General features: G+C 39.7%; 1 protein-coding gene across 2 annotated transcripts in view; it reads right to left on the reverse strand.

Moving 5' to 3' along the window:
• Positions 1–22,938, reverse strand: part of LNPK (lunapark, ER junction formation factor) — an 83,165-nt gene that overhangs the window by 15,910 nt on the left and 44,317 nt on the right. For both annotated transcript variants that reach the window (XM_019522965.1, XM_019522964.1), the window contains exons 7-12: positions 20,213–20,296; positions 20,074–20,125; positions 11,248–11,466; positions 2,377–2,482; positions 1,554–1,624; positions 6–152 (exon numbers count right to left, since the gene is read on the reverse strand). In XM_019522965.1, coding sequence (XP_019378510.1) covers positions 6–152; positions 1,554–1,624; positions 2,377–2,482; positions 11,248–11,466; positions 20,074–20,125; positions 20,213–20,296 — 679 coding nt within the window. The remainder of the gene's footprint in view (positions 1–5; positions 153–1,553; positions 1,625–2,376; positions 2,483–11,247; positions 11,467–20,073; positions 20,126–20,212; positions 20,297–22,938) is intronic.

Raw genomic sequence — 22,938 nt, forward strand, 5'->3', positions numbered from 1 at the left:
TTGTTCTTTTACCCCTCCAGAATGCAAAGTTCCAGGGGTAGTCTGCAATTCTGCAGGCTGCTTCTTTTCAAAACTTATGTCTGGAAGTCGTGGAGCCTGAGGTCTAGTTTTTCTTGCAGGATTCAGGAAAAAACAGTAGGCACACCTAAATGCTGCACAAACATTTACAAAAGCACGTGCAATAAAGGTCAGAAAAGTCTCACTGTGCAAGCTGATTCCTAAATCAAGATTATGATATGATATTTGATTCTCTAGAAAATGAAAAACAGTTCAATATTTTAAAAAAATGACTTCAATACTCAACTTCACTTTTTTAGGTTAACTAATTTTAAATTCAGCTATTTTTCAAGAGTATTCCAAGTAGTCTACTTTTCAATTTTAGGGCTGATAGCATAATTGCTGAACTTCTTGGTATGCACAACTCCATTTTCTCTTATTAATCTGTGCATATATCTGTCCATTTAATACCCTTTTACTTTCTGCTCTGCTTCTTTAACTGGCGAACATCTTTGCTGAGCTGTAAGAGTAGAGTCACCAACAAAAGAATGCAACTCACTACTGCATAATGCCATCATATGACACACTGAAGTCTGCCAGGAAGGTTTAAGAAATGGTGCTAAATAAGTTGTTTTTTTTGCTTAAAACAGGTATCAATATTGATACCCACTCCCCGCCCCATATGCAATGTCATTTATTATTTGATGAAATATTCAGCTTGGACTCTAGTAAAATAAAAGCCGGGTTTGTTTTAGAGAAAGAGTCAGTAATCCAATAGTTTAAAAAAAACCAAAACAAAACACACACATTTGCAAAGACCAAAGAAAAGTTAGTTTTTGACTCCCTGGACTGTCTGGAAGCTGACCTCCAACATACACTTCTTACGGTTAGTGGGAAATACTAAATATATTCCATTATTATATTTAATACCTTCCTCCCAGAATCAAGAGAAATGTGACATATCCATACAGAACTGGAGGTGGGGTGAGAGGGAGAGGCAGATGGGGAAGAGAAGAGAGAATTGCCTGGGACAATTTCTTAGCCATTAAATTTTGAACTTACTGTAGCTCTTGAGAGGAGGCACAACAAAACATCTGTGTTCAATAAAGAGCTGTGTCTGTCTTAAGTTATTGTCAGCCATAAACTCACGTACAGCCCCCCCAGGGCTTGTTCCCACTCTTTTTCTGTTGCCTCCCTGAGATCTTCTTGCCAAAGCAAGATCTTGTTTAAGTTCTGGTAAAGTGGAGTACTTTAATGTCAGATAGTTTCTTGATATAAAACCCTTCTGAGAGCCATTCATAGCCAGTAGCGATTCTCAAGGATGCACTGGAAGAGGCTTATTTTTACTGAGTAGTTTTATACACATAAAATCCTTGGCCTGCAGGTTATAATAAATACTTTTTTAAATCTTAGTGCATCCTAAGCTAGAGAGTAGTAAGTTACCATAAAACTTAGTATAAGGTTTGGTATACTCAACTAGAGTCAAATGAAACAACAGCAAGTCTCCTATGAAGAATTTTTAAGCAGTCAAAAAATATATGCCCACTAGTTCTTACCAATGTATTCAAATTCCTCCTTCAGAGCCATACCATTATGAGAGAAACACTGCTGACATATAAGGGCATACCTAAAAAATGCAATAAAGTTACTTATTTGACTATATCCAATATAAAACATTGCATAGCTATTCTATTGTCTTGATTTTTAAGGAATTTAATTATTCCTAACAAGTAACCAAATGTAATAGGCAAATTTTACCATTTAGCAGGGTCTCTTCACTTGCACATTAACAAAAACCAGGAAGTTTAATTCTTAAAATTGTAGTTTAAGAAGTAGTGAAGATTTGACTTTTACACAAAAACCCAACCATAAGGCAAGTTAAGCCTCATGATTTAGCAGTTCAGCTTCACACCAGATTCAACAGAAATAGATTTCAATACATGGAATGGAGCATAAAAGTTTAATCATTGGAATAATTACCTTATCTGGCTTAAGCAAGCAAGTACACTGGAAAATTTCAGAAGGCAATAGGTAAACACAAAAAGACAATCCAGCTAAATAAAGGGAGTTGGGTATTTTTACTTGATGTTTGGCTCCTTTTCCTACTCAAACTTCAATAAAGGGTTTCCCTTTAATACAGCTTCTGTTCATAGGTAGAATTTAAACTTCCAATAGTCAGAAAGCACATTTCAGTAAAATAGATTTCACAAGATGCACTGCAATGAGCCACTTTGCAGTGAAAACAGCTGTTACTCAATACCAGCTGCAAACAAGAATTAGAGTTCTACAATATCTTTAACCCTGAACATGTAAAAAAAGCAGTGAAACATCCCACACTTGTTATGTATTTACTTATCATTAGCATTTTTTTTTTTTTACCTGTTCTGTGGACCATCACCAACTAAATACTCAATAACTCTATCCAAAGCTCCCCTTTCTCGAGGAAGAATAGGTCTTGCTAAAGGAGGACCCGGAGGATGAAGACCTATCAAAAGAAACAAATTAAAAAAAAAAAAAAAATATTACTTTCAGCTACATATTGGCTATATATGATGCGACAGTTCTACTGGAGACAGGCTAGCAGCTTCATACAAAGATAACAGAAAAAGTCAAACTAGTAAAAATGTATTTGAGTCAAAGATGCTATTTTATACTCAAAATGGCCAAATTACAGTTCATTCCCTGAAAAAAAAAAAACTGTTACTCAAAACTGATCTTCTGATCCCATATTTCCATTTTCCATCATGTACTAATAAAAGATTTTAACATTTCTAAGGACAGTCAAAATACTATAAGCTTCATAGTAAAAGCTGCTTACAAAGTTGCATACAGAAAGATCCATTCTGGGTCATTCTTGTATAATAAAGGGCTTAGTCCATCTGTCTGTCCGTCATGCTCTTGGAGCACTCTGGTTAGTAAAACAATCAAGCAGAGTGTGGAGCAGTGCCATGACCGTGGGGACAGAGGAGATGGAGTGTGTGTGCACACGCGTGGGGGGGGGGGGTGATAGCCAGCAGCACTCTGCCTCTGCCACCTTCGAGGAGTAGGGCTTGGGAGTGGGTGGGGGGGGGGAAGGGAAGCCAGCAGTGCTAGAGGTGGTGGCGTGCAGTGCTGGCAGAGGGGGACAAAAAGGTATGGCAGGGGCAAGCTTTCCCCCACCGCTCCTGGGAGGCAGTGGTGGCAGTACAGGGTGGTGGGTGGCAGCAGTCTGTCCCTGCCTGCCCCTCCCCCCTGCCAGTCATTCTTGGCAGGTAATTGGCTAGTTTACACATAACATTCTTAACAGCTTGTCCAATTCAGATGTCATAGCAAGGCCATTTTACATCGCTTAGTCAACATACAGCAGCTCTTAAAGTGGTTATTAGTGTAAAAGCACCACAGGACCCAAGTATTTACTAGACATCAGAATCTTACCTCAAAACATCACTTCGCTATCTGACAAAGCTGAAACTTCTGCCCTTCAAACATGGTTTATTAATAAACCAAACATCGATTTAAAAAAAAAATAAATAAAAAAATAAAAATTAAATCAAATCACAAGATCGACAGGAAGAAATTAGCTGTTAAAATCTGACTAACACTACATTGGTATCAATAATGAACTGAATCTTCACATCAAAATAGCATTTCTGCTAAGAGAGGTACTGCAGGAAAATAAGGAACATGTGATTTAATAAAGAGCAAAGGCCGCTGTAAAAAAATAAACTACTAAAAGCTGAACATAAAGGATGAGCCCTATTGCTTGGAACGGGAAGAGACTGCTTGGAACATTCCCCTCCTTACTCTCTCCCCCATCAATTCAAAGAGCCAAATTTGAAAAATTCAAGTACATTTTGCCCCCATACTATTTTAGAATGCAAGCCTTAACTTTATTTCACATTTCCTGTCATTAGCATTTATAGGAAGTGTGTTAATACATGCAATAGAAGACATGTAAACTATTGCTTCAGAAAGTCTCCCCTAATAATGGAAACCTTCTGAAACTGTTCTTCCTCATTTGAAACCGTGAAGTGTTTCCTTCCTGAAACCACAGCAGTCCTATAAACATGAGCAGTTACAACTGAGGAACAATGTATATACTTTCAGATCTCTCTCTCTGAGGAATTCATCCCATTGTCTGATTCTGCTCCTCTTTCCATCTTCCCACACAAATACCAATAAAAAAACCCTAACAATCTTCTGCCCATGAACCAGACTTTGGACACATCTGATCTCTACACAAATTGTAGATAACTTTAAAATGCATCTCTTGGACCTTAAAATCTTTTTTTTCTTTAATACTGAAGTTCTCAGCCACACTAAGGAAAGATTCCCGCCAATCTACATTTCACATCCACACGATCCAGAAACTTTACAAAAACCAAATCAAAATGGGAATATTGTTCCTTTGTTTTCTCTCTCATGGCCCATAGACAAAATTATGGTCAAAATAAAAATTACATGTACCTGGTAGTAAGGATTTATAAACATCTCTTAACTGCATTTTATAGTGACATTTCCGGCTGCCTCCTAGGCTCCCTCTACACATGCAGGTAAAGGCAAAAAGGGATCTAAAAATGCAATACACGTGATCAAGCCTCCTGTCCCGCCAACCTGATCCTAGGCTCCCCCTGCACTGGCAAGCAGCAAGATCCTGTGGCTGGGAGCCCCCTTAAGTAGGGGTGCCTCATGCACCCCCAGGATGGGGGGACAACAGCAGTTGCAATCTCCCGGGCTCAGGGGTACATGTAATCCCCAGGCTCTGGGGGAAAAAAAAAAAAAAAAAAAAAAAAGAGGCAGCCGTGAACCTCAGGGTCATAGGGGGGAGCAGTCCCCACAGCCACAATCCCCAGGTCCTGGGGGTTTCAAGCTGGGCATGGTGCACCCCTGTGGCTAGGAGACCCATCAGCTGACAGGGCTCCAAGCTTCAGGGAAGACCCTGGTAGACATGCAAATTAAAGCTCAATAGCAACCAGCTATAAAATTCACTACACATTTCCGAGGTCTAACTTTATAACTGGTTGGAGCTTTTCATCATGTGCTAAAGTACTTTACCTGAAGACCAGCTGCATGTGCAATCGCACAATGAACCAGTTATTTGCACAAAACTATAATATATGTAGAGGGGGGCCTACTTGCCTCCCACTACTGGTTGCCTATATAAAAATCATGAGTAGTTTCCTATATTTTGAAGGCAGTTTGCCTCCAACCCAAAACACCGCCTGGCAATTTGCATTTTCTAACCTTTAGATAACAAAATGTCACGTTCTTTTGTACTGCTTTTTTATGGATCACAGAACCACCCCTCTAGTTGGAAAGTATCTGTCTGGTTGGATTATTTTAACTAACTATAACTTTTTCATCCAGTAATCTTTTTATAAATAGATGTCCAATTTATATCAAGTGATTGTTAGAATAAAAACAAACAAGAAATTTAGATTTCTGACTTACTCTAGCTTTTGCTGCCAACAGCTAGCTAGAATGAGGGCAGCTGTTACATGCAACTGATGCTAGTTATATGGCGGAGTACTTCCTGTGATACGCATCAAGTTAGATTTCCTTCAGATTAATATTACTGATTTTTGGTATAATATTTTGAGTGATTTTTGGAGTCAAGTTAATATTTCAAGTCACAGCAAAGCCTAAAAATATATCTGCTTTTAAAAACAGAGTGACACAAACAGTGTTAAGTAATATGTGGGGGAAGTTTAAACCACAGCTGTTCATCCTTAAATTAAATAAAGCTGAATTAGAAGCATTTAGTAAAAGTTGCAATGCAAGTACTGAATCACCAACCACCTACTTGAAGTTATATTTTTACTTCTTAATATTAGTAATACTCAAAGATGCATTAACAACGTTCATTAGATCAGATTAAGCCACAAGGACCACGGTCAACAGCTCTGCTCCTCTGATAATATGGATTTTTCTATAACAAGAGTAAAGCTCCTATGTGTAGGAGACGGCAACTTCATGGTGGTCAGTCCTAGCCTGTGGGATAAAGTCTCACAGGAACTGAAATACCCCAAACTGTGTGGGGTCTGCCACTTTAAGTGCCAGGCACACTTCTGATCTGGCCTGCTCTACTACTCATGTATTTATAAACACAAAATTATGCTTTCCACCATGATTTGCTTCCTGGGGAGAAGATGCCAGAAGAAGGTAACCACATGAGATACTAAATTATTTACTACATTACTGGAAAACACTCAGGTACTACAGTGATGAGAAGAGAACATGAACCACAAGAGAATACGACACATGGAAGAATATTAGTTTCAGTGTGACTTCTGGAGAAAGATAAGCACTAGAATTAAACACAGAATAAAAAGGCAGCAACCCAAAAATCAACACAAGATAGTTAAAGAGCTTTTTTCTCTTTGTACCAGTCAAGAGAGAAAAAGACTTCTCTGTGCTTGCAAACAATGAAGTGGAAGAACAGTTACTTACCTACCAATAACCATGGCTGTTTCAAGTTGTGTTTGGATCTTATTTATGGTATACACAGCACCTCATGTGAATGAGGTCAGAATCTTGGCCAGCAGCATTTACTGCTCTGCCTGTCTTTATACCCCCTAATTAATCTGAGGGCACAACAAGCAAAGCATCTCCGACTGCCCTTCTATTCCCTTTGTTAATTAATTAATCTAATAAAGAATTATTTGAAAGCAGCAAGGATGAAGGTCAGGTTATGGAAATCGCACGGAAAAAACTCTAAGCAGCACAGCTGGTACTCCTAGCAGAGGGAAGGACTGAATATTTTTGTGAGAACAGCACCATTTCCGTAGCTTGATTGCCTCTGTCCAGAAGCAATGAATGGGTTCTACCTGTTGATATACGTTAGAGTTACAGTGGCTGCTCTTAGAATCAAGTTTAAGGGCTCTGCAGACTAATCAAACAACCATTAGTTTACCTACAACAACATGGAGAGAGGTCAATTTAAAAAAAAAAAATCTCAGGCCTTATATTAACAGGAAGTTTACATGGGTCCCCAGCTGCTTTTGGGACATCTGGAATTGTGTCATTACATGAAGAAGAGAGCATAAACAAGACCGGAGATTCTCAAGAGTTCATCTACCAGCTGTGTGAAGCTACTATAGGAACTGGAAATGTAAAGACCATTTTAAAAAAAAAAGGAGAAATAAATGTTAACACCCCTGGAGTGAAGAGCAATGAGCCATTAAGTGAACTGGCTCCCTCAGCTGCCTGAGTAATAATGCCACAGCTGCTGCACAGTGGAGCAGGAATCAAAGCAGGGTACTTCTATTTCAGTCAGAAAAAATCAACTTCTCTGCTTAATACATGCACCCTAATTTTGGGGACAAAGGTGTGTGCTGCATATGAGAAAATATGGTAAAGAGGGTAGTAGTGAACAAGGGCTAAGGCCATTTCAGTGCCAAGCAGTAGTTAACAGAAAGGAAAGATCTTAAGAGAAAAGGCAGATAAGGTCCACCAAGGGGAAATTTGTCAATAAACTAAACTAATATTTAGTAACTAATTCTATACAAAGTCTGCAGTAGATAACAGGTGGACTCCTGAGCTTTAGGAAACCAAGATGCAGTCTTGACTTCTGTTCTTTATATGGTTGTGTGCCGGGGAGACATGAACTCACACAGGTTTACCCCCCAAGGAGACATTTTTCCGAAGATTCCAGTCTTGTACACAAGAGACACATGCGCCGTAAGGGATCTTCCATTCTCAATCTTTCCATTATACAGAGGGGAACAGTGACAAGGAATTCAAGCAACTGCCACAAGGTCATGCTGGGTTTCAATGGCAGAATTCGAAGAGAATACTCCCATGCTCCAATGACTAGTAATACAAGGAAGAATCCTTTCTACTGATAGAATAAGACTAAATCCTGCCCACTTTTGGAAATCTCTGCTGTTGAGAAGACTGAGAACTTGGCAAAATTTCCAGCACTCTTGTCAGCCAACTGATACATCAAAGCACTGCATTACATAATGAATCTTCCCTTGAGTGCTCCAATATGATGCAACTTACTCAAGACAAAAGGTGGTGCTCTATCTATCATTTTCAGAAACCCAAGAGTTTATGCTGTTTACAAAGTTGGAATGTTATATTTCCTACTTTCTCTTTCCAAAAATTAGAAACCTAAATGTGCTTTTCAGAATTCTGCCAAACAGCAATGCCCAAGTTAAAAGGAGGAGGAGCCAGAAGTGGCAAGCTAAAACAAACTCTCAAATGATACATTTACTGGGCCCTATAACTACACATTTGTAGATTCTGAAAAAGAATCGTCCTGATAAGACATTTTAGGTTAAACATTTTTTTTCCCATTTATAAAAGAATATTTAATAAAACTTAAGTGTTCCCATTAAAAGGAGCAGACAAAGTTCAATACAGGCATGAACGTACAGCGCTGGAACAGAAAAAAACCATACACCAATACTTTTTTTCTAGTATTAACACTTACAACATATTCAGCACTGTGTTCAAAGCAGCATAAGGCTCTTCATGCAACCTTTAAATTGTAAAGCTCCTCAAGTTTCTAAACCATAATAAAAAGGTAAAAAAAAAAAAAAAAAAAAAAAAAAAAAAAACAAAAAAAAAAAAAAAAACAAAAAAAAAAAAAAAAAGACAGAAAACACGAGAACATGGCTCCATAAGAATATCTTCAATTATCTGCATACTAATTCAAACCAAGAATATGAATCTTAGTTCTCATGCTGTTATGGAGACCAGTAATTAATATAAACATCAAAAGCAATCATTGAAGAAAGACTGGTCATTTTTGCAAAGCTTGGCAAACTCTCAACTACCTGCTGGTTATTAATTTTCAAACATATGGGAGCTCCGTGGTAATACGTGTTAAATTGATTCTCCTCTACAAAATACAGTATAATGAAAATGAATTATTAATCTTCTCTACTTTAGAGATAATTAAGCCCATTCAATTTTGTTGTAAGCCATGCATAAGCTTAGATTTAAAAATATTTACTTGCATCTATGAATTTATACAGTTTAGAGTGCAATGTTATGGCTGAGATTTTATATGCCTGAAAGATGGGGAATTCAAAAAATATGGCTTCCACAGCAAATGACACATCACATTTCTGGCCTTTTCTATTACCATCTGACCAGACGAGCACCATACAAAGAAGGCACAATCAAGATGTTAGTTACTAAGGGAAATACTGGTATTTCTGTGCACATGAAATATTATTTGCAAAATTACACGAAAAGGAAATATAGATTTAACAGTTGGCAATTGTGAACTGAAAAAAATCCAGTGAACCCACTTTTCAAACATTCTACAGCTAGAGAATCAAATTCAAACAAAACTATTTCAATGTGCTTCCATCATAATATTGCTAAGGAAATTTGTTATGCTTTTCCTAGTCAATTATTTAACTATCATTTAACCAATTTTCTTTCAGCAACCCAACAACGTAAGTGCCAAGTTTGAACTTTATAAACTCTGCTAAAGGCTGGTGTTTGACTAGGCACACACAACTGTACATTTATTTGTGGGATGGCTTCACTCAAAGAATGACTGGGGATTTACTAAAAGCCCTCATTAAGCACTTTTCTTTTGGACACAGAACCTTCTAGTAATGTTTCACTATCACAATCATTCAATAGTAGGTTAGGGTATAAGAATACCATATTTTCTCATATCTAACACACCCATTCCCCAAAAATCAGCCCCCCAAAATTGGGTGCTGGGGTGTTTTAAGCAGGGCATCCGTTTCCTTTGCAGCAGAAAGAACTCCTGGAAACACTGTGCATGCATTCTATGCAGCTGCCAAGATGGCTGCTTCTTGCATCTGTTCAGCAAACTAAAGGATAGAATCTTGTGTTAACCCTCTCAATACCACAGCTGTTGGCTCAGCACTGTAGCTTATGCCCAAAGCAACAAGTGAGCTGTTGGTAGTATTTTCCTGAGGCCTGTATGTGGAAACAACACTATTTACAGAAACTTATACGAAGAACTACTCACAGCAAAGAACTAACCGTCTGGCTATTACCCTTTGCAAAGGTCTGGGGCCTAACCTTGTGTGACAAAAGGCAGGCCAGGCTCCAGTTTTGGGCAGTGCACACCACCACAACATGCACCACTCCACTTTAAGGTGCGGGTTTTTTCAAACCCAGGATCTCAGCAATGTAACAGCATGCCAGTATATGCAATTTGTGCCCATGACACTAGAAAAAACAAGAACAAAACACCCCTCTACATTTTATTTTCCAGAAGAAAAGTTGTGCATTTTATTTGGTAGGACTGCCCATGAAAGTCACTTCTCTTACTAGTTGATAGAGCTTAATATCACAGGTCAGCCTAGGTTAATTTAATAAAGTTTAGCTGGCATTTAGATCTTATTCCACTACGTTGTTATAATGTATAACCACATACAGTACTGAAATTCATGTTCCCAAGACTATACTTCCCCTAATAGCAAAAGATGTCTGTTTATCACACACTTTTAAATTGTAATATGCAAACTAAAAAAAAAAAAAAATCACTTCAAAAGCTTACACTGGGGACCTAAAAGCACAAGTAGTATTCTCCTGGCTTTAATATAAAGAGGATCAAAGTTTCACTCTATAGAATGCAGATTAAATTACAAATCATGAACTTTCACTGCACCCAAATTAACCAAAAGTTCAACTGAAAAAAGCATCAGCAGGAGAGGCTTAAAAAAAAAAAAAAAAAAATCAGTTTTTGCAAAATATCAAGCATAACTGATGCTAGACACTTACACACTAGACTCTTATACAGAACCCGGATGAATCTTATAAAACCCCCAGCTATCCAACAGAAAAGACTTTTTGGAGTAATGCAGTATTTTACACATTACTCTAGGCTGTTTGAACATTCCTACTAGAATAAAAATTTAAATAAATGTCAAGATGCATGTTAAAAAATACGCACAGGGTTTAGTGAGAAACATGAGTGTATTCTGAAAGTGTTTTCCTTTGTACCCGATTTATATAAATCTGGAGCTTTCTTAAACCAAGAATATAAAAATATATGCTATACTGTTGACTACAGAATACTGCAAAGTTTTATTGCCATTTAAACAAAGAAGCCATAACAGTTAAATGAGCTCAGGCAATAGGTTTCAGTATCACAAGGTGCCAGCTGTAAAGAGTTATGGCTAATTGAATATGGAACTCCTGCTTAATCAGATAACTGCTCTGCTATTTCCAAATGAAATGCCATTTCCATACCATCTGAAAATGGCCTGTTTTATTGGTAACCAGAGAAAACAATATAAACTGTAAACAACATTAAAGTGCTCTGTTTACCCATTCCAGGCATTGAAGTTGGGGATCCAGGACGTCGTGGTAGCACATTTGACTGCAAGGCTGGTGCAACAGTTCTTTCTGGGGGTCCACCAGGAGCTGAAGTGTCCCTTTGCACACTAGATGTTGCCTGCACACCTGAGGCCTTGGGAGATCCTTGTTCAGGGCTTGATGGAGTAGGTGGAAGAACATTCCTTTGACCTGTAGTCCGCTGACGAATTTCTGACAGGAACACGTACATACTGGGATTTAATACTTTATATACTATATTGCCAAGACATGAATAAAAACAAAGCTAGTATTGATGTTTTAATCCGTAACAAAATAAACAAAAAAGTTGGACTAAAGAGCTATGCAAGGTTGCAACATGCAATAGCAAAGACCAACAGCATTTTGATTAATATATTTCATTGTCAACTCAGATATAAATCTATATTCTCATATATAAATCCTAGTACGCAAGGCAATAAATTAAAAAGTACCATTTGGTTAATTACACATGCTCAGAGAAGAAATTCTCCAATAGAACATTAATAGTTCTATCTTTGTTCTTTAACCAAAATGTTGGATATAGTAATTATTAAAAAAAAAAAAAAAAAAAAAATCAACCATGTTTCCAATTCAAAACATAAGATCACTAGTTCACTTTACATTCTTATGCATTTAGTTTTCATATTATATGAAACTATTTTACCAATGATTAAGCTATTCAGAGCAGGTACCATGGAACTATTGAGAATTTTCCAGATTAGATAATCTGGATGGTTCATTCTGGCCTTAACCTACCATTTCGTTTTCCAAATTCCATCCACAGATCTACTGCTCTACTGACCTCTATATCATTTTTTTTTGTCCTTGATTGTTACCACAGCGCGAGCTTGAAAAGGAATCGGGTGCTATGGTGCCCCCCTCACAAGCAATTTTTGAGACAGAGAGAGAGAGAAAAAGCACACTCAGGCCAAACTATATACTGTACTACTAATGTGACAATGATTTAAAGGGATCTCTTCACCCAGCAAAAAACCCCCATTGACACCAGGGGAATTTATCCAAGTACTGTGTATTGAATTGGGCTTTGGACATTACAACAATTTATGGCAGAATTGAATATCCTTTGACCTGGACATACATGAACCTGCTTACCAAAAAACAAAAAAAAACAAAACCCCACACTTGAAGGGTTAGGAACAGATCTTATACTGAAATGACATTTTTCCTCCCCATCCCTGATGAGCACTAACATAACGTTTTTAAAAACAGCTGTTATTGCAGCCAGCCTATCTGGATTGATCGTACCCTCTGCAACATTACTGACACAAACAGATTACTCAGCCCTCTTTCTGCAATGGACCAGATGCAGGGCATGTCTAGCACAGAGCTCAATTTGGTCTAGTGCAGGGGTGGGTAACCTACAACCCCCTAGATGGACCAGGCCTGCAAAGAGGCTGGATCCAACTCAGGGTGGCATGGAGTTGTACTGAGCCATCCATTCTCTGCAAAGACTTCCCTTATTTCTCCAGACTCACTCTGCACAGGGGCCGAGTAGGCAGTGAGGACAAACACATGCAGCTTGAGATATTCAGGGAGGAGCAGAGATTCAAAGCCTGAGGCAGGAAGCCAGGTATTATGGGCCAGCCTGGGGCAGAAAAATGTTGCCAGCTGTACCACAGCTACACTGATACCAGATATCAAGATCAAAGCTAGTTCAGGTATCTCTACACTGTAAAATCCAAGACTAAATGTTGGATGTATGACCTATGCTCTTTCAGGGGACAGATACAATAGTCTGAACAGCTGATCGTTGGTGGTGTTCAGCTTTTAGACAGTCCAGTACTCTGGTGGCAATTGTACGACCACACAGGAATGGGCTTCACAAACTGTGCAAAGTAGAGGCTTCCTCTTTCCAAAGGAGGATTCTACCACACATAGGTCTGCATATTAGAAAAGGAGAACATTTTTGCTCAAAAGCCCTTTTATGGTCATGCAGAAAGCACTATCAGTTGAAGCAACAGGGGCAAAGCTAGAATTCCAGGGAACAGAAATATTTTGGTCTATGACCCTTTCAACTTGATAATTAGACTGGAAAACATGGTTACTACCAGAATAATGCAAAAGAAAGATATTAAAGTTCTACGGAACTTAAATTAGAAGAATCTCTAGATTTACAATATGAACATTGACGTCTCATTACAAACAGAGTGATGATATGAAATGGGTTTATTACCACCATGACACCAGGTTACCAGTAGATTACTTCCTTTAGGAAACAGTCCATTTTCCATGATATTCAAGAATTGAGAGTGCTCTATGGAATTCTGCCTTTCCTAAATAAGCTTCTACCTGTCTTCCTTCAAGATGAATTATCATCTAATATTTTTCAGCTGTAATTGGCTGGGTTCTATATATTTCTGAGTCTTTGACAAATGTAATTCATCACTACTGAATTATCAGCACTGAATTACAAGAGCATTTGTGAAAGTTCCATATTTCAATAATTAACAGATACGATTCACCTGACAATTCGATTAAACTGTGTGTACTATTTTAATATGGTAGATGCTTACGGCTAAGGTATCTACATGAAGGAGAGTTCTGTAGTCAACTGCATTTGTTCATGTTCAGTATCCTATTGTCCGTGTTGCTGCAAGCCAGAGCTATGAAAACTAAACCACATAATAAATTGTTTTGGACAACCTCAATTTTTGGGGGGAGGCTGGATCATTTAGGTCCAAATTCTGCAATTACTCATACTTATTATTACTAACTTGTACAAACAAGCTCATTAGGCTTACTCACACAAGCAGTGATCTGATTAATACAGAACTAGGTGTTTTTCCATTAAAAAGTTAAGACACTGTCAGAACAGGCAAAACATTTCTTATGTTCAGAAATACCATGAGTTTCTTCTCTCTCTGACTCAAAAAAGGCTTTATTTTGTAGAGGAGAATATAAAAGTAATCACTCCAAAAACACAAAAGAGAAGGAAATTGGTTACCCTGTGTACAAAACACATTAATCCTGATGTTTCAGACTAGAATTATTTACTTAACAAGTACTTGCTACTGCATTAACTTCAAGTATTTAGGCCCCGATCCACATCAATATTCAGGTCCCCAATTACTACTGAAATCAGAGTCAGCTGGTGGTCTCAATACTTTTGTGGATCTGGCCCTCTGAGAAACCAGATTGCTAGGCCCTTGAGAATACAGAGTTTTTGTAGCAAACCATTATTCAGCAGTAGATAAAAGTTTCCATATTCAGCAGATCACAAACTGTCTTTTCTTCAACTGTCATGAACACAAAATTAAAAGTTGAGGCTAATCCAATCACACTTTCAAGATAAAGTATCCTCCTTTCAAAAAGAACAGGAATCAGAAGCACAAAGATTTTCAGTAGCTGAATTCTGCTACTTAACTGCACGGGTGTCTAGTGTGAGCAAAGAGAAAACGAAACAAGCCACGATTAATGTTTTCATATCATTCTGACAATTTACATTAACTTCACTAAACCAAATTCATGAAGTTATGCATGTATCTTATTAATATTGGTTTGAAATCTACTAGCACCAGAGGCACTGCACAGAACAAAAAAATTATTTGGGCTCAGTCTCCACTACTTTGTGCAAACAAAGCCAAAATTGACAACATAAAGACTCACTTTTGTTACCAGAACTTTAAGTGAAGTACAAACATCAAGAACATTCTGGTATTTTTTAATAGAGATTATTCTTACTTAAGGAATGAAACCATAACAGTAACTCTTCCTGTTAAGCACCAGCTGACTGGATCAATCCATAATGCCTTTGAGCTTATGAATAAAAGAGACTGGACTGTAATATTAGTTTTAACAGGGGCACAGATTTTTTGGGGGAGCAAAATTTGCCGTATTAGCACCAAAAAAAAAAAAAAAAAAAAAAATGTGAATGCAGAAACCAAAAGGTATTGCTTTGCACACAATGTCTGAACTATTAAGATGACCCATCAAATAAGGTATCATTTTCCCTGTGTGCTAAATCCTTTTCACCAAAAGTTGAGATCAATTCATGAAAGATACCTCATAATGAGACCAAGCTTTTAGCCCACCTTGTAGCACTGCAAGAATGATGCATAAGCATACTACTTTATGGCATATAAAAGTACATGTACACATGAGAATAAGGGTAGCCAAAGGCAGGCAACTTTGCAACATTTAACTTGGCTGTGATGGTAGTTGAGGATAGTCCTTGCTTTGAGCAGGGGATTGGACTAGATGACCACCAGAGATCCCTTTCCATCCCTAATTTTCCATAATTCTGTGAACATGGCTGGAGAGGGGTTACCCTAACTGACTTCCAAGTTTCTACAGCACGTGCCTAACATTATATCACCTTTAGTACAGGTTCAGGATAAGTAGTTAAAGTTTTATACATAAATTTAAGGTGCAACAAGCTCACTCAAAATGTATCAGGGTCCTAAATTCATCCAATGGCCTCATTTAATTAAACTTTTAGCTGAAGTTAATTAGAACTGCTGTCACTGGAAAAAATTAATGGTTCTTCATAGGAAAAAAAATCCAGAAAAACATTTTGACCCTTGTGCAACAAGCAAAGAAGCATACTGTTAATTTCATAACATGAAATGAGTTGCATGCCTACTAAAAAACACACCCTGGTTTTCTACAAGAAAGTTAGGCTCATAGACTGACTACATGTTGTTAATCTGATGTCATATTAAATTGATATACCACCAATCCAATTTTCTTACAGCAGTTTGGGCCACAAAGCTTAGAGAGCTGAGGACCACATTTCTAGGCAGTTTGGTCTCCCCTCATAATTACTTGACTTTTCAGCATAGTTCTTGTGCAACTGTTAAGTGAACTCAGAGCTGTCTAATGGGGCCGCGTGAAGCTTCAGTAGCCAATTTGATTTGGAGGAGATTTGGCCTAATTTGGGTACCAAATCTAAATTGGGAGACCACGTAAAAGCTCTGAATTGATTCGAAGCATCCAAATCGATTCGGAAAAACTTTGGAAAAAGATTTGGCCAATTTGGAGATTTGGCCATAGATTAAACAGAGCTGACAGCTAGCTGCCTCTAGCTGGTAATTCTGTCAGGGTTGGGGAAGCGGGGGGGAGACTGGGGCTGGGACAAGCTGGCCAGCCAGGGCACAGGGTCACGTTACTTGGGGAGGGGGAAGAGGAGGTACAGGATGCGGGCGCGGCAGCAGGGCAGAGCCCCCACAGCTGGGGCAGAAGCAGGCACAGCCAGAGGAGATGCGGGAGAAGCCCCCATGGCTGCACTGCCTGGCCCCCTCCCCCACCCAGCCCCAGCACTTTTTTTTTTTTTTTTTTTAAAAGCCCTGCACTCATTGGCTGTAGCAGTGGCAATTAGGGCCTCTGGGCGCTCCTGGCAGAGCCCTCCCATGCAGTGAGGATCACCCTCCCTCCCCCTCAGGCCTGACACCCGCACAGCACCTGCCCCATGGTGCAGGTGCAGCACATCTCAGCAGGGTGCTGCACGCTGTCTGGGAGCCGGGATGGCTCCACCCATCAGCCAGAGCTCCCGGTTAGATTCCCCAGCTCTGTGATCATTCTGCCAGCTATTCCTGTGTGGCATGGCCCCCAGATCTGCACGTGGGGTTTCAGCAGGCCACTGCTGCCAGCTAGGGAAACAGCCTAGAGCCACCGCCATCATCCATCCTGCATCATCCAGAGGCCCATGCCCCTCAGGAAGAGCTGGGGGAAGCAATCAGAACTGGGGGAAAGATTGGGTAGCTGGAGAAATTGAACTGGAAGCTGAGGGAATGTTCAGTAACCGGAACATCCCTCTAGCTCCCGGCTGCTTCCCCAGACCCCGGTTCGAATTGCCTGGGTGGCTCCATGCGTCAGCCGGAGCCCAGCACTGCTCAGCCCTAGAGGCCCCAGCTCCCAGGCAGCATGTGGCACCCTGCCAAGCTGCACTGCACCCACACCATGGGGCAGCTGCCACATGGATGCCCAGCAGGGGGGGAGATCTCCGCTGCCCCACACTGCACAGGGGGACTCTGCCACAAGTGCCCAGAGGCCCCAACGCCACTCCTGTGGCCACTGAGTACAGGGCTTTTTTTTTTTTCTCCTTCCAATTAAACTGCCAGGATTAGGCTGGGGCCAGGCAGGAGATGGGGCTAGGCAGGGCAGCCATGGGGGCTTCTCCCATGACTCCCCCTGCCCAGGGAGAGGCGGGCACAGCAGGAGCCATGAGAGAACATGCAGCATCCCAGCTGTGCCTGCCTCTCCGATCTAAATCTCCCCAAATCAGTTCAGGACAGTGATCCAAATCAAATCACTGTCCTCCAATCGGCTGAATCCGAATCAAATACTTCCCTGTTCACAGAGGCTTACTGTCTAACTCATAGTTAACTCAAGGCCCACAGACTCCCACAGCCTTTACCTCCTCAGCCCCCTGCACTTCTCCCCAAGGGTTAAAGTCACTGCTCCCCCTGGTCTTTGCTGCCTCTCTCTACCCCGTAACTCCTGCTGCTACCATTGCTCCCTCATACCTGAGGCCACTGGGGTCACCAGGCAGCCCCTCCCTCCTCCAAGGATTTGCTTCCTGCCATTTTCCCTGGGGACCATCTGGTCTGCAGTCTAGGGGCAATGCAGCCGACAGCTGCTCAGATGTTGGTCAGCCCTGATCTAAGTGAAAGAATCATGACAATTAAAGGGTAGGAGAGGCTCCAACTTACCCAGATGTTGTAAGTGCTACAAGAATCAAGATCAAGTCAAAAGGTCCACCTGTGCTTAACAGCCCATTGGGCTAGCATGGTTAAGGCACACATTTCTAAAGCCAACAGTACATAGGGGAGCAATGCGGCTAGCATCAAAACCAGCTGGCTTTGCCTCCCTAGTACAAATGACTTGATACTCATTTGAAGGTAGGTGAACTGAGGATACTCATTACCACGACTCCAGAGAAGGACTTAGAACTTCCCTTTCTAGAGAGAGAGAGACAGACAGACAGACATGTTAAGAATTTTGCCACTATGCCTTAGCTACAAGAACCCCCTGATGAAACTGTTGTGTGTCAGTAGATAAGAGATCCAAAGGGTGCATTTTGGTCTTGAGAGAGAGAGAGAGATGAAAAGATAAAAAAGAATTATGAACAGGACAGCAAAATAGTGGGGAAAAGGACCATAGTTTGCAGAGAAGAAATACTCCTGGGCCCAGCATATCAGAAAACCAAGGAAGCAGGATTGCGAGACCACTATACTATCTTTACATTGACACAGCAGGGTATTAACATTTTTATGACAAGTGTAGAAAGCTGAGCACAAGTAACAGGAAGTATGGGTTTCATTCAGTTGAAAAAGTTACAGCAACAACTTCGATAGTAAATTATAATGATTCTACAGACATTCAATATTGTTTGCCAGAAGCAGAAACTAAATCATTTTAAAGTAACCCAAATGGTTTAAAAAAAATCAGCTCAGGTAGATCCATCTTTTCTTCTTACTAAACCCAAGAGATCACATAGAAGCATGGGAAACAATGAGAAGGAAACAGTGATTTAATTAAGTATGAGCTTTCTGTCCTCTCAAAAAAAAAATCCGAGGCTGTCATGCAAACATGAAAGATGTACACAAGTTGCCAACTAACACATGCTCCATTAGAAACTTGAGTCCTGCTGAAAATCCTGTCTCAGGTTCCAGTGTCTTGTAATGCACACTATCAGCTATTGGACTGACTTGTGTTAAAGGCAAACTAGTTCTTAAATTGACTGTGAACATTATTTTCTGGGTAATCTATCTTCAACTATAATCATACAAAGCTGCTTTTAAGTTTGATGTTTTAGTGCTCTATAAAATATTTCGCTGATTTCTGCACAAGCTTTTGTTATTTTCTCCTACATACCTTCACCCTCTCCCCCCTCCCCCGCAAGAAACAGCCGCCAAAAAGCCCCAAAAAAGGGTTATCCTTGAAGTTTTGACTAACTGAAGAAAAAATAGGAATTGTTAAAAAAGCCTCCATCCTTGAATACACATTCAAATGAGACTGTTGACAACAATCCAGTTTTCTGAAGAAAGGTCTCAAAGAACTGTCAAGCCATGGTTTCAAATCTGGGACCCGAGCCTGTCTGGATCAGTTGCTCATCTCAGTCTGCCACCTCTCCATCTGACCATTCAGGCTGGGCACAGGTGGCCAGAAACCTCCATCTGAGCTTAGGAATCTGCCAACTCTCTGCCACTGGCATGGCCCAGCCACGATCAGTTGATAACTCCCTCCCTCCCATATAAACCCCTGAGCCAGAAAAGGAAGTGCCCCAGGCAACAGAACGCAACCCCTATCTAGACTACCCCACTGCTCCTTGTGGCTTGTGCTTCTGCCTGTTCTCTGTTGGACCTCTCAGGTTCTCAGCTCAGCTTGTTACTTGACTGTGCTCTACCTGATCCTTTTGGCTTCCTGACTCAACTTACCCTCAAGTCCCAGCCTGCAGACTGACCTCCTAGGCTTCTAACTGGCCTATTTCCTGGAATCTGCTTGCTCCACCCAACCCTGGTCAGCTTCTCAAACCCAGGACCTGGTCACCCACAGCTTATCTTGACATTAATGTATTCTGGAACCAGATTCTCACTGCATCAACATTAACTAGTTAAAAACATCCACCTGACCAAAAGGAGCATCATTCTTCATTTCTCAAATATATTTACTAACTATCAAATAAAGAACTTAGAGATAAAACCTAATGCTAATCCTCCCATCTCTAAGAAGTTGAGAAGCAGTCTAGGGTACAGGTCCCATTATAAACCAACCCTTCTGGTAGAACTCTCTGGTATAAATCTTTCATAAAGAGCTGCAACTTTATAAAGTTATTACCTTGTCCAGGTCTTGGGGTTGGAGATGCTCCTGCAGATGGCAGTTCAACCTCCTGTCAATTAGTGACAATAGTATTACAGAAGTGCTTTTCTTTACAGTGTATTTTATTAAAAAAATAGCATTGATTCAAAATTCCTACCTTTGCCTTCTTGGATTCTGGATCAAATCTCTCAAGAATAAGCTTAGCAGTCTTGTAAGTTTCTTTTTCCATTACTTCTTCAAGCTAAAAACAAAAAGGTTTCACACAACAAGATAAACTTTGAAATACTGTTAAGAAGTCTATTTTTTCCGTTTATAGGCATTATATTACAATTGCAGAAGTGTAAACCTTATTCAAATGAGGCATTACTGTGTGCACTTCTTGATTTGCTGCATTAAAAGGAAAAGAAATTTAGCTTTAAAATTATTTCTAACCTCTAATATGCTATTTGTACTTAACAGCTTTATTGCAAGGAAACACCAAATATTGCTAATTGTTTACATATAATGAGGAAAATAATTACATGCACCAACTTCAATAATGGAATGTGCAAAAATCTATCAGCCATCATTATTGGAAGTTATTAGACATGACAAGCAAATGACAGGCAATTCCTCAGATTTATTTCCTCATAGCACTTAATGCTATTAATTTAAAGAAGGTCATTAGCCAAGTGCTTTACAGAATAAAGTCTCTGTGCCAATTAACTGCTGTCAGCATTGATTTTAGATTATTTATTAGCAGAAGCAATTAGCTTGCTGCAAATGCTGTGAAAACTCACTAACTGGAGAACAGCCATGGAATTTGCTCAAATGACTTAAGGCTAGAATTCCATCTTTACAGTTAGCTTCAAATGGCTTTTCTGAAAAAAGTGAACATGTTAAGAATTTAAATAAAAAATATGGAATACTATGCATACTTTAGGGATTGTAATTAAAACATTTCATTATTACAGCATTTTATTTACAATGCACTCAAGTGGCTTTATAGCTAATACATGCACTTAATTAAAAAAGTAATCACTAGTAAAGTATCATTTTAGTGGTTAATAGCCAACATCAGAAGAAGTTTAAACTTTACAACACAGATATTCATAGTTATGAGAAATAGCTAACATGTTCAGTTAAAAAGAGATATTTTACAGAATCTGATGGAAAACCTTCTCACTGAGATATGCCAACCAAGGGCCATATTTCATTTATAACAGTTTCACACAAAAGTTTAACTGTTGAGTTAAACAGTTGGAAACATGGTGCTGTTGTTTGTCCCCTAAGTTAAGACGAATGCTGTTTACTGCTTCTGAGCACATCATAGCTGATCCATTGCAACTCTCCTGTCTGATCCCATTCCATGGTAAGAAAAGCTTAACCCTGGCAACTTAAGCATGTTCCATTTATGGAAATCATTTCTATTTTATGGCTAGTAGAAATGAACAGACAAAGCAATTGCAGCTGAAAACAAAAAACATAATAAACCACTCCCCACGTTCCCGGAGGCTGCAATTGTCAGAGGCCAAATAATTTAAGTTCTCTCAAGCTGTTATTTATTTGTTCAGAAATTTATTGACATGCGACTCAGATATCAAGACCACTACCCCATGGGTAGCATGGGACTGCTGAAACTTTAGGTTTCTTATTTGTTATTCAGTGATAAGAAAACATGTTAATATAGTGTATCCTCATCCAGAAGAATCCCAGAATGCATGTAAGTAAAATCCAGTATCATCCACAACAGAACTGCAGCACCTGCTTAACAGCTCATAGGAACACAAGCAGCGGTCTGAGGCAGAAAATGAAATGATATCCAGACCGCCCATTAGGGACAACAAACTACCAGGAATGATTAGGACAATAAAATGCAATTCTCCAAAGTCAAATTTGAGCAGGACATTGGGGACAGCATTTGTTGCAAGGATGTTGGGTTATTCCATCTTTAGCTAGACCAGAAATTAAGGCCTGACACACAAACTTAATTACATCCTCAGTCTTCCTAGGGAAAGAGAAAAGACCAGAAGAGGAAAACTCATTCAACTCTGGCGTCCCCACAACTCTAGAGCTGTGCAACTAAAAGTACAGTATAACCCAAATCATCCATATCCCATTGGTTCACAGCCCAAATTGCAGTGGCTTCCCAAATTAAGAACAATCTGTTCAGCTGTGCGCTGAGGGGGGTTTTGTTTTTTTGTTTGTTTATTTTTTACTTTGAAGGGCACTGCTTCGCATTTCAGGCAGAACTCATCAGCAGTCTCAGCAGCTGATCAGAGAAGTGACATCTTTTGAAATAAAAGCCACTCCAACTCCTGGAGGACCTTAGCTGTCCCATACAACTATTTACTGAAGCTAGTTCTCAATTCCCATCTTGGCAGGTAAGGAACTCAACCCAGCTAACTATCCAGGTTCTAATGCAGAAAGGTGGGGGGGGTTGCATTTGCACAGCCTTGGTACCCATGCAGGAAAGCCGGAAAGTCAAGAAAAAGAAGTCTTTTAGGAAGGCTTCTGTCCCCTCTATTTTCTTCAGGAACAGATTCCACTACTGGTTTAGCTTTCTTGTAAAATGGTCCTGGCTATTTGAGCCATTAGTACCAGCACATTACTAAAAAAACAAATAAATATCTCATTATGCCCTGTGTGCAGCAGGACAGAGCTGAAAGGTCAAGGAGTAGCAGAACAGACTCTCCACTCAGTAAAGCAGGCTTATTCACCCGTAAGACATTTGGACCAAGTACAGACAGTCAAAAAGCCCAAGTCTGAATTGATTCAATCTTCACAGGTTAGTCTAAGCTGCATACATTGAACTGATAAGCAAGTGAGCATACATTCACTTTTGATTCTGGAAATGCAGCCACATGCCTGCAGTGGCCCAGGCCAGAAGCTGGGGGGTTTCAT

This window comes from Gavialis gangeticus, unplaced genomic scaffold (genome assembly GCF_001723915.1).
Source record: "Gavialis gangeticus isolate Ggan-Ray unplaced genomic scaffold, GavGan_comp1, whole genome shotgun sequence".
Lineage (NCBI taxonomy): Eukaryota > Metazoa > Chordata > Crocodylia > Gavialidae > Gavialis > Gavialis gangeticus.